The sequence below is a fragment of the Pezoporus occidentalis genome, unplaced genomic scaffold (assembly GCF_034315485.1).
Source record: "Pezoporus occidentalis ecotype Australia unplaced genomic scaffold, CSIRO_AGI_Poc_V1 ctg75, whole genome shotgun sequence".
Taxonomy (NCBI): domain Eukaryota; kingdom Metazoa; phylum Chordata; class Aves; order Psittaciformes; family Psittacidae; genus Pezoporus; species Pezoporus occidentalis.
In genome coordinates, this window is record NW_026916104.1 from 586,212 (window position 1) to 598,469 (window position 12,258).

General features: G+C 43.2%; 1 protein-coding gene across 3 annotated transcripts in view; it reads left to right on the forward strand.

Annotated features, from left to right (window-relative positions):
* Window positions 1-11,119, forward strand: part of CREB5 (cAMP responsive element binding protein 5) — a 255,644-nt gene extending 244,525 nt beyond the window's left edge. For all 3 annotated transcript variants that reach the window (XM_062602100.1, XM_062602101.1, XM_062602102.1), the window contains 4 exons: window positions 373-696; window positions 5,902-6,129; window positions 6,840-6,948; window positions 8,130-11,119. In XM_062602100.1, coding sequence (XP_062458084.1) covers window positions 373-696; window positions 5,902-6,129; window positions 6,840-6,948; window positions 8,130-8,293 — 825 coding nt within the window. In that variant the 3' untranslated portion in view covers window positions 8,294-11,119. The remainder of the gene's footprint in view (window positions 1-372; window positions 697-5,901; window positions 6,130-6,839; window positions 6,949-8,129) is intronic.
* Window positions 11,120-12,258: the final 1,139 nt, after the last annotated feature.

The window sequence follows — 12,258 nt, forward strand, 5'->3', positions numbered from 1 at the left end:
TTAATCACTTTCCTTTTCAAAAGTTACAAGAATACAAGCTTGATGCAGCTAACACCAATGAGCTGACCAAAGAGAAAAGGATAAGAGCCAGTTATTTTTCCCCAGCAGCACAGTAGGAAATGTGTAACTGTTACATGTCAGTTGAGATGTTTATATCTTCACATATTTACAGTGGAAAACTAGATTAAAGCCCCAGAATATGTTCTTTCTCAAACTGAAATAAGATGCCTTTTATCAAGGGAACAGCAAGGAAAAAACTAAATAAATCTCAAAACACAGGACAAGCACTGCTTCTACAGCAGCAGAAATCCAGTCCTGGTTGCTCAGATCATCGTGTATGAATGTTGAATTTTCTGCCTTGTTCTGTTCCAGAGACTGAAGGCAGCGCTGACTCATCATCCTGCCGCCATGTCAAATGGGAATATGAACACCATGGGCCACATGATGGAAATGATGAGCTCACGGCAGGACCAGACGCCGCACCATCATATGCACTCACATCCTCATCAGCACCAGACACTGCCACCTCATCACTCATACCCGCATCAGCACCAGCACCCGACGCACCATCCTCATCCTCAGCCTCATCACCAGCAGAATCATCCCCACCACCACTCTCACTCGCACCTTCACGCACACCCGGCACATCACCAGACCTCGCCGCACCCCCCACTGCACTCCAGTGGACAAGCACAGGTAGACTTTCCTGCCATGCTGCATAGCTGAGTTTTGCTGTTATGTGAAGTTAAAGCCTGATCCCTGTGTTGTTTCTACATGCACACATGTCTTGTTAGATACAACCCCCTCAGGCTACTCATAAATGTCTGCTACTAGTGATGGAGAAGCCCAAACTTTATTCAGAAAATGAAGTGAAGCAACAACTTGTTTTGCTGCTTAATTTGCTAGACATTTGTAACATCTTACTTTATAAGGAGCTCCAAGGTTTTGCAGTGCTGTGAGCTCTGCGAATTGACACATATCCTTTTATGGATGAGATTTATTGTGGAGATTAGCATATTATGTATGTTGCTTAATGTGCTTGAACCTGAACTTCTCAGGCTAAGATATGAAGAGCTGTATGCAGAAACACATAGCACCATATCTGAAATGGCACTGGTATGAGTGGGTGTATGTGTTCATGACTGGAGATAGTAGGGGAAGTTCTAAGGTAAGATACACTGGCTTTGAGGAAAAGAAGAAATGATCCAGACACTGTGAAGGGGAGAGATGCCCTCATCTGCAAAGTGTGAGAGAAAGACAAGATTGGCTGAGAGTGCAGGCAATAGTTGGAAGATGTTATGATAGGAGAAAAAGATGGTGAAACCAGTCCGAAGAGAGAGATTTAAACCAGGAAGGCAATTCTGAATTGGATTCAGATGGTAACTCAGTGAAGGTCTCCATTGAATGAGATGAAGATCTCAATTTTTGGACAAGTATATTGGCTTCAGCAGTTTGGACAATTCAATATCTGAACTGAATGTTTCTTGAACTAATGAACTAGTAAGCACAGACTTCAGCAGAGTCATTTTTAAGAGGAATTCTATTAATGTCTCAAGATGATAGGCTTCTGCATCAGGATCCCATAAGAAAAGTAAAGCCCTGGGGGCAGTGTCTGTAACATGCCAGGTCTAGGGAGCAAATTTAAGGAAGACAAGTGGGCAGTGCATAGAATGAGGACACAAAGGAGTGCCAGCCACAAGAAGTTCAATCTGTGAAGTATTGTGTTGCTTGAAAATACCTTTCAGCCAAGCTCTTAGAAAACATTAAAGAAAATGAGAGGATTTGGCTGACATCCCAGTGTCCCACAACATTAACTATTTACTAACATCTAGCCTTATTATTGCAGAGGCTGCAAGCACATGGGATTTCCCTGAAGCATTTGCTAATGTAAAATGAATTGTCAGCTTTAGAGAAACAGTCTAAATAAGAAAGCAGCAGACTCCCCTGTGAGAAGATGTCCAGCACTTTCCTAAGTTTAGTTCAGTTTTTACTTTGTGAATTAAATTCTCATCTGTTAATGAGTTATCTTCCTAGGAGTTGTTTAAAAACTCCAATAAAAAGTATCTCATAACAGAGAAACCAAAAGTAACCTGATGATCATCTTTGAGATCCATGACAGAGTAAGGATAAAGTTGTGCTTAGCAGACTAAGAACTTCATGGATGAGATGAAGGAAGTCACTTAACCTCTCTGAGGCTTTTAAAACAAGGGTAATAGTACTGACACCTCACTGAGGTGAGGGAGGATAAACATGGTAATGCAGGTGAGGTGGTCAGATACCATGGTAAGGAGCATTGCTGTAAAACATCCACATTACCAGGTGAGGATAAAACAGTTACCAGAGAACTAAAAGTCTCCCAGTTTTAGGGATAAGGTCAGTGAGTGAGTGGGCCCTCCTCTGGACCTGCTTGGGCAGGTCCATGTCTTTTTTTATACTCCTTCCTGTTAGGACAGCCTAGACTTCTGTGCTTTGTATTCCCTGTTAGCTAGGCAGCCCAAAAGGCTCACAGTTATTCAAGAAGACATACAGGCACCAGAATAGGTGGGCTGACTGGTAGCCACACTGCTATGTCAGATTTACCCTTGTGTCCCAGCACCAAACAGTCTCTGAAGCTGGGCCTGTGCAGTCAGATGATCTTTGCCACCTACATCATGTCCCTGGAGGCAACAGGCCCCACTGGGGATCAGGGAGGTCTTCACCTTTTCATAGGTGTGTCATTCCTCTGTTCCTTCACCTGGGAATGGAGGGTGATGGAGCAGGAATCCTAGGATCAGCAGCTTCCCCAGGCAGCAGAGCTCTTGATGCGTGTGTCTGCTCCCATGGAGTGAAGGCAATAGCAATCTCTGAACAGATATGTTAGTGGGGAGAAAAGAAGAGTTTTTTGAGTAATAATCACATGGTTATTACTTTCTAAGCTCATCCATAGTCCCCATGGCAATGGCCTCTTTGGGGGTCAGATTGCTCCAGCAGACTTTAATTTTATGGTGTGATTTACTAATTATTAACCTCCTTATTCTTCTGAGCCAGGTTCTTTCATTCCAAACCACCAGCCAAATGACAGCATGGTCCACGCTACTGTAAGCCATGTGCTCCCATGCTGAGACCGTCATTATTCTACACCACACCCTTCTGTAATGTTGGAATTCATTTCATGCTTTTCAGCTATCATTTTGATACACAGGAGCCCAATGAATTACGCTTTCATAGAATGAGTTAATGGGTATTAGTTTTATGGTAAGTAGCAATGAACAGAGAGAAATTGGATCAAGCATAAAAATAGAAACCACTTTCTGAGAAAGTGAAGTATTTTATCAAGTTGTAGCTATGTTGCCTCAGCTACTACAGAAATGATTCCTCTGTTGGTCCCATGAAGGTTTCTTCATATCAAACTCGCCAGAGCGATAGCTTAAGCAGAGTTCGGATGTTGTTTCATTCTCTTAGCTGTCCTATGCTTGTCTTCTTTATGGATGTGATTAGCATTTTCTAAGAAAAACATTAACTTCAATTTCAGTACATGTTCATTTTCTCTCTTTTGTCCCTGGGCAGGGCAGTGAAGTGAAATCCTGCTAGAGAAAGATGCTAGGACAGATACTAAGATCTAGCCTAACAGATTTCAGGGTTAAGAGCGATCTAATAAGAGTCAGTTAATTATCCCACATAACATTATTAGTGATGTAATGGCAACCTTTATAATTAATATCTGCCAGAGATAGAGAGGAGGTTTTGTTGTTCTGAAAATGCGCTCTGACTGCCGAAAGACTAACTGGTACATTCTAAAACCAAAATGACTCACTAGTTATTCAGGAGAAAATGACTGTATAAGGAAAAAACCCCAAAGAATCGTATAGTTACCTTTTTCTGCCTGTGTAGCAGTCCCCACTGAGAGAGTTAAGAAACAAGAATTTTTAAAGCTGAATTAAAAAGGAGAGAAATGGGATAAGAAAAGCTTTTGGTGTCCAGAAACATAAGTAACAGATCTCTGAAGTCTGGAGAGGGGTGTGTGTGTGAGAGAGAAAGTGAGGGGCCTTTGATGACCTGTTGACATTAAAGGGATCTCTGTGGCCTCTGTGCTTAAGCATATTGCTAAAGAGGCGTTGTGCTCAGCTCCAGCTGGCATCCCTTGGCAGTGATCTCCAGGTGGCAGCCCCAGGATGCTGGTGGTGATGGGAGATACGGCCAGTGGTCCTGCATGGTGCTGGTGGCTGCAGTCACTACAGCTGCCATAGTCCTGAGACGCCAGCCCCTGGTGTGGACAGGGTGCTGGAGATTTTACCAGCAAACATATGGAGTTAATACAGGATGAAACTTTAAAAATCAGTCAGAAAGTGCAGGGTGGCTTATTTATTTTTAGATGGTTATTTTTTTAAAACATTTTTCTGCTTCTGTGAGAGAGATTCCCTGACTGTGCAACATATGCAACATAAAGCTGGGAATACATTTGGCTTCATGCAGAAAGAGTTATCAGATGCACCGAGTAATTACACATAAAATTGCCACTTTAATTGGCACAAGTCAGCTGGGGGAGAAAGCAAAGTCTTCTTCACAGTTTGTGGCGAGATTCTAGACAGAAAAGCGACCTTGCAAGACGCAAGACGATAGTATCATTTTAATTGAGACAGACAGAAGTGTTAGGCAAACACATGTTAATTGCCGCAATTGAAATTCAGGGCTCAGTCTGACAAAGCGCTGAGTACATCCACTCCCTGGAGTCAAAGGAAGCACCTTGGAGGTTTGGGCCTTTGCCAGGACAAGAGGGTTAATTTTGAGTCAACAATTCAGGTTTCCAGACTATTCCAGACTCTGCTGGAGTGGCAGCAGCAATGTGAGCTGCAGCAGCTGCTCCCACTGGGTGTGAGCAATGGGACCCATGGGTCAGGCTCCCAAGCCCCAAGTGCAGTCCAGACCCCATGGCCTGGGCACCTTGGGAAGGCAGAAGAGCAGTCCAAAAGCTGGTTATTCCAAGGCAGCTGAATGTTAAGTCTGATACTTCTTCCTGACAGGGACATGGGTATGTGTTTCATCCACCCAGGAGTGGAGTACAGACTGTGTGGGACTGTCTCCACCACACACTTTTCTGTAATGCACCAGTTACTCTGTGGAGCAGGATTGATACTTTCCTGCACTTGAAAAAGCACCAAGACATATTTTTTCATAGTTTCATAGCAGCAGGAATAGATGTAGTGTGCTTCTACTGTCAAAGCTAGGCTTTGTGAATAAAAGGGAGCATAGCATCCACGAGGGTCAAATGAAAATGCCTGGTAAGGGGAATAACCCTTCTCCATGCAGTGCAGGGATAGCCAAACAAGGGTTCAAGTTCAGATACCTAAATCCTTTCTTTTGTCCCAGATGAGGGGCACTGACGTCTGCTGGCCTTGCATGATCCCAGCCTGAGGCTTTCCAGCTCCACTCTGGTGGAAAGGGTGTTGCAGCTCCCATCTCCAGAAGTGGTAAAGCATGAGACAGAGATGGGGAAGTCTGGGAACTAGAAATGTCCTAAAGCTGTGGAGGCAACTGGGGAAAAAAGAGAGACAGAAATAAGGATATTACAGTCCCCTGCTTTGATTAAAACAGTTGCTGAGAGAAACTTAACATTTCAGGTTTGAAATAGGTGGTGGCAGAGAAAGTACCTATGTGAACATTTTCAATAACTAACTGTAAGGGAAAAAATATTTTCCCTACTAATATTCAGAGGATCATTTCCAGAAAATGCCCCCTTTGACTATGGCATTGATTTGCCAGCAGCTAATTTCAGTGGCAACTGGTGCAGCCTTTCAACTCGTGCCTGTTGCAGACCTCGCCGGGCAGCGGGACGGGCATGTGAGACTTCCCTTCCCATTTCAGCATCCCCCTCGGTAACTTCTCCCCCTCACCACCCTGTGCCAAACCTCCTCTTCTCACCAGGTTTCGCCAGCAGCGCAGCAGATGCAGCCCACACAGACGATACAGCCACCGCAGCCGACCGGAGGCCGCAGGAGGAGGGTGGTAGACGAGGACCCGGATGAGAGGAGGCGGAAATTTCTGGAAAGGAACCGAGCTGCCGCCACGCGCTGCAGACAGAAGAGGAAGGTCTGGGTGATGTCACTGGAAAAGAAAGCAGAAGAGCTCACCCAGACAAACATGCAGCTTCAGGTGCGAGACACTGTCTGCACCCCCGAGGACACAGAAGGGCTCTTTGTGCATGGAGGGGCTGGTGGTGCCTTTGGGGCTGCCCCCATACAGCCGGCTCCTAGCAGGAGCAGGGGCATAATCAAAGTCCATTAATCAAGATGTGTGTGCTTCAATTAAAGAAATAATTACATTTTAGTGGGGTAAGCCAGGAAAAAGCTGTCTTGGAATTTAGAAGCCTTCACTAGATGTAGTTGTATTTATTTTCTTTTCTTGTCACTGCTTTTCAGGGGGATTTTTTTGGAAGTGGCATTAACTCGGCTGTAAAAGACTATTTTAGAGAAGGGCGTGTAGCTAAACAGTCAAAGCAAGCAAGATAGGAGCGTAAATATATCAGTCTAACAGTAAGAAAAATTATATGAATAGATGAAAATAACCTGAGTATGATGATAAAAGCCTTTTTTACAGTGCTGCCCTTCTTATGGCAGGCACAGTAGTTCTACCCCATTCATAGTTGTTCCTGCGTGGTTCCAGTAAGCCAAGTTGCCTTCAGAACAAGTTATAAAATAATGTCATGGACAATGTTATCATAAACCCAGCACACGAGCACCATGTGCCAGTTTTGCTCAGTTATGCTGAAGTTGTGGCTCAGTTTCTGTGTTCTTGGGTTAAAACTTTGCAGAAGAGTCTGGTTTAAGCTTTGTGGCAAACCAAACCCTCTCTTTCTTTTCTAGAACGAGGTTTCGATGCTGAAAAATGAGGTAGCACAGCTGAAACAGTTATTGTTAACACATAAAGACTGTCCAATAACAGCTATGCAGAAAGAATCGCAAGGATATCTAAGTAAGTAGCTGGTATGTTTGCACTGTCTCCACACTCCTCACAGGAAAGCAAAGTTTCCAATTCTTCCCTCCAGAACCCCTTGTTGATCATATTATCTCTTGAACCTGTCTTCTCAAACATCATCCAAGCCATCCAATCCCCTGCCCTTACTTATCCAGCCCCGCACCAAACCAAAAAAGCCCTGGTTTCCATCCCACACAGCAGAGCTAGCCTTCCCCACCCCTCCCTTCGGCAAGGAGATGCACATGGATGGACGCTCGCTCCCCTGTGGAGGATCCTGCTTGAACTCACAGCTCCAAACCTGCAAGAGTCCTCCTGGGCACAGGACTGCCAGAACCTTAAAATAACTCTCAAAAGGAAAGTTATAAAGGAAAATATTACAGTTCCCTCCAGTGAAAATGGTCCTGTGCTCTGACAGTGGCACAGACCAGGCGTGGCACAGGTTTTCAAGGTTTGTTAACTCTTTCTTAACTCTTAATCTTTCTTTTTTTCCACAAAGTTATCATTTAATGGAGACGTTGAATTGATTCTGCCTAATTTATGCATTTTATGAGTGTGGCAATTTAGGGACAAACTCTTTGTTTGGCTCTAGAACAGTTCAAAAGAGACTCAGGGTTAATATCTGCTAGATTGCAGTGTTCCCTTAAAATAGAGCCCATTTCTGTCTCCTCTGCATCACTATGCATCTGGCTTTTTAACAGTACTCAAAGACAAAAAGTATGTAATTACATTACATGCCTGTCAACTGTTGCTTGAATTAGATTTTCTGTGCTGCAGTGCACTGCACTGCACTCTCATTTTGGTTCCTGCTGGAGCGAATAAAGCATTTAAGCATCCCAACTGATTTTATAGACCTTAGGATATCAGATTTTTTATCCCAACATTGGTTTCGTAGCCATTAAGGTCTTGGACTTACTTCAGGGTCCCAACTCCTGAAGTCAGGTTGATATCAGAGAAGCTGTCTTAAAAAAATCATCAAAACAAAAGCTGCAAAAGATCAGAAGATGGAGAGTGTTGGATAACTGTGTATTTTGAAATCCTGGGACTTGTGCATGCCTGAGGTTGTTAGTAGCGCTGCTGTAGTAGTACATCCCTTTTCCAGGAGTGTCACCAAGCCTGGGCTTGTTACTCGGATGGAAATATGAATGTGCGTTGTTTCTGTGCCCTCACCCCCTTCCCAGGTCCCGAGAGCAGTCCTCCTGCGAGCCCGGTCCCAGCTTGCTCCCAGCAGCAAGTCATCCAACACAACACCATCACAACCTCCTCCTCTGTCAGCGACGTCGTGGGAAGCTCCACTCTCACCCAGCTCGCCAGCCACAGAACAGACATCAACCCCATTCTTTAAAGGTGGTTGGTCAGAAACTGCTAGGGGAGTGTGGTAGCGTATCAAAGCGTCCTCTGTGCTAAGGACATTTGCAACTGTAACTCAAGCCTGGAAGATTCCTCAGTTCTTGAAAGACTCTGGCTTTCATTTTTATAGTTATTAAAATGTCTTTTATACTTAGTTACATGAAAGGGAGTTATGCAATTAATATGTTATCAGCTTGAGAAATGCTTTGGTGCTTTCTCCATTTTTTTTGGTACCAGTTACTTGTTTATAAACCTAACTGTTTCTGTACATAGTCATGTTTCCTTCTCACCAATCTAGCCTGAAGCCTCAGAGATACCAGGTTGTGTTAAACTGCAGCTTGTTAGCCAGAGTGAGGCATGAAAAGTATTAAACAGAGTCATATGTAGGTAACTAGGAGTAATTAGGCTATAAATACAGAGAGAAGGGATCTGCTGACAGCATAGTAAAGAAAGAGTTAGCGTTGTGCTATCAGCAGACCCCATCTTGCATTCAGAGCCTCTTTCAAAGCAGTTATATAGGATGTGGCTGTCAGGACAAAATCGAGCCCAAATAACACGTTCTTTTGACTAGACCTCCCCCTTCTCCTCCCCTACCCTGGCCTTTTTCTCCTCCAGTTATTCCCACACCTTCCTTTTCCCTTCCCAAAATCTTTTCATCCCCAGCTTTTTCTCTTTTTCTACCCTGCTTTTTTTTTCATTCCAAGGCTTTCTCACTTCCCTCTCTTTTTCTTAAAGAATGGTGATGAACAAGCAAAAACTTCAAGCCCAGCTAAAAACTGTCGGTGCAGCTGCTGCTTTCACTAGCTCTTCACCTGCAGCTGGGCTGTGCTGAGCATTTGGCTTTTTAAAAAAAGAAATGCTCCTGATTTAGTGTTTTTAATAAACAGTGAAAGGCAAAAGCAGTGCAGCCCCAGGTGAAGCAGGATTGAGAGCCAGCTGTGTTGATGCTAGCAGCTCTGTGAGCTTCTGCAGCGAGGTACAGGCATAGCGAACAACACCTGAGAATCACAGGAATTCTTTTGCACTGCCAGTCATTAACATAGAAAAATCCATGTAGTATATAATAATTCAGAAAAGTTCTGTCCCCTAACCCGATTGCGTTGTTCTAGCAACAAAAGCTAACAGCCTCAGGTTTCACAGGCTATAAATGAGAAATAAATCAGTGTAATGGTTCTGACCAGCCGGAAAAATGCCAGTTTTAATTCCCAGGGAAAGACCTGCTCTCTGCAGGCATTTGTTTAAGCATCCATGGACTGATCCCGACCTGGCAGACAGCAGTGTAGCTTCACTGACTTTAATGGCACTTAACACCCCTTTACCGCGGGTAAGGAATTGTCTCATTAGGACACTAAATAATTTTTAGAAGGCGTGCAGCTGCTAAGAAGCACTGCAGGTATGGCAAATCCCACTGCACTCTGGATAAAATTCCGTCCTGCAAAGAGGGTCTGGAAAAGAGCCTTATGCCACAATTAAGGTTTTTGTTTGGACTCTGGGCCTGCCCCTCAGCGTGACTGATTTGCATCCCCGAGTGGTACCAGTGATTGATGGGAAAATCAGACGGAGATGATGCCAGTTAATTATGCTGCCTTGCTTTATACTGGGACCTGATTTTGCTCTCAAATCTGTCAACGGCAAAACCTCCTGCTGATTACTCAGGGAGCAGGCTCCGAGCTGGTGATAAATGTTCAAACATTTTGAGCTACAACTTTAATAGCAAAACCTAATTCACGTTATTCCTGGCAAATCCTCTAACCATGAACATGCTTTGTTCCAAAGCAAAGTTCTCCTCATCTAAGACTGTGTCTTTGGGTTTTAGAGGAGTCTTGGGTTTGAGAAGGGTGGCTCATCTCCATGCAGGAGGGAGAGTGAAAAACATGAAGCTTGAGGCACTGTAAGGAGCAGGGCCATCCTGGAAGGGAAAGCAAAATTCTGAGGATCATTCATTTCTGAATTAGTTCATATCTCGCTAACTAATTTTTTATCAGTATACTTTTCTTTAACAGCTCACGTTCCATTTATGCAAGTACATTCAAAAAAAAGATTTTTAATGTACAGTGTAAATCTTGACTTGATTATATAGTCTAAGAACCAAAAAGTTACAAAAAAATACAAATGTAAAGGATTTTCTATTATATTTTAGACAAACAAATACTTTTAAAGTGTTTTAAATACTGAATCTATAATTTTTTGTTAACCTCCAGTTGTAATAGCTAAATGGTTTTGCTTCATCATGGCTCCCAAGGGAACTTTTTTCAAATATGCAGTCGAGCAAAATATTCCAGCTGAGTATCCGCTATGTAAAAAAAAACCAAATAAGCCATTTCCCCTGTGTCTGAATTTCATCATTCACCATGAAAAAGAAAATGTCATCGCAGGGTTAATTTAAAAACTTTTCCTTTATATGGGTAGCACTTAAATACATTAAAAAATAAAAATCAAAGTTGTTGGTAATATTAGAATACCCAGTTGAGCTACACTGCACTAGAATTACGGTTTAGCTTCATTTTATTCAGTCTCCTCAATTAAAATATTTAGCTGTTAAACTGAAAGCCTCTACATTAAAACGAAGAAAAAAAAAAAGAAAAACAAAGAAAAACTACAAAAACCTTGCCTAAGTTTTGTTAAATTCAGCTACTTGAGAGTTTGACTGATGTGTATTATATATAGCTCAATTATTTCTTTTTTTAATGCTAACTAGGCAAGCCAACTACACATGTTGGCCTAAATGTGTAATTACAATGAAATGTCTCCTCTCTATACTATTGGCCTTTAGGTATAATCCTTGCTAGTGATGTGGAAATAAGTAAAAGATGAAAAGCTATTTGCTATTGCTTCTTGTAACTCTGTCGCAGGTTCACAGGCCAAGACAACACGCAGCATATTTATATCGGCTATATCATCAATAAAAGGACCAACTGTACCAGGCACCTTATATTATTCCTCAGATTTGCTTCCACATTAAAATGCTCTTGTTTTCCAGGGGAATGATCCTGCAGCCTTTCCTCAAGCTGCCGGTCCAGCTGGGCACTGGAGGCTGCCTGAGCAAGGGCTGCGGGAGAAGTCCCTGCCCCTCTGTCTCCAGCATTGTCCCTCTGCTGCACAGTTGGTGGCAGTGGCCTCTTCCTAAGCATGTCACTCTAAATGCACTTCCCAGTCTCTTTCCATCAAGGAGAAATCCTGCTTTTCCATGAGCTACTACTGGAGATTGCTCCGCTGTCCTGCCCCACCAATCCAGCCTGTCTCCGGGTTTGCCAGGCTCCATGCCCCATCCCGCTACCAGCGAATGTCTCGGACCGCTTCCCTCGCCTGCTCTCCTGGGCACTACCAGGGCAGCAAGCCCCATCTGGCACCTTGCTCAGGAGGAAGTATTTCTGTGGACAGTATCTCTCACTGCACAACATTGGAAGCACGTTGGAAATCTCAGCCACGGACAACTGCAGTACTCCGAACGATGTGTTGCGGTTCCTTCATCCCTGCCCCTTCCTCCCCTGAATATATGCAAGCCATATTCCTAATGCTGCCTGTGGGAGACAAGTAGTTTGTGTGCTATCATGGTGTGTTTTATAAGGACCACGATGATGATGATGATGATGATTTATGGAGAATTTCATGCTGTTGGGAGTTAATTCCTGCTATGAAGCTAAATGTCTGCTGCCCATCTTCTGAATAGTGGAAAGTCAATGGTTCAGTGCCTCAGTGCGTGTGGATTTAGTGTGTTAACTGACTCTGTCCTGTTAACTAACAAGCCAGCTATAACTGTTGTTAAATGCCCAACTTTGGAGGATTCATATTTTTTTAAGCAACAATATCTAGTGTTGAAAACTAGCCTTTTAGTTTAGGCAAAATGTGCTTTTTAGCAGCTAATACCTTTTTTAAGAAAAAAAGCATATAGAGTGAATTTATGAAAATTCATGAGGACCAAAGCAATTTTAAAACAGGAATCTATTAATTTAGTATTCA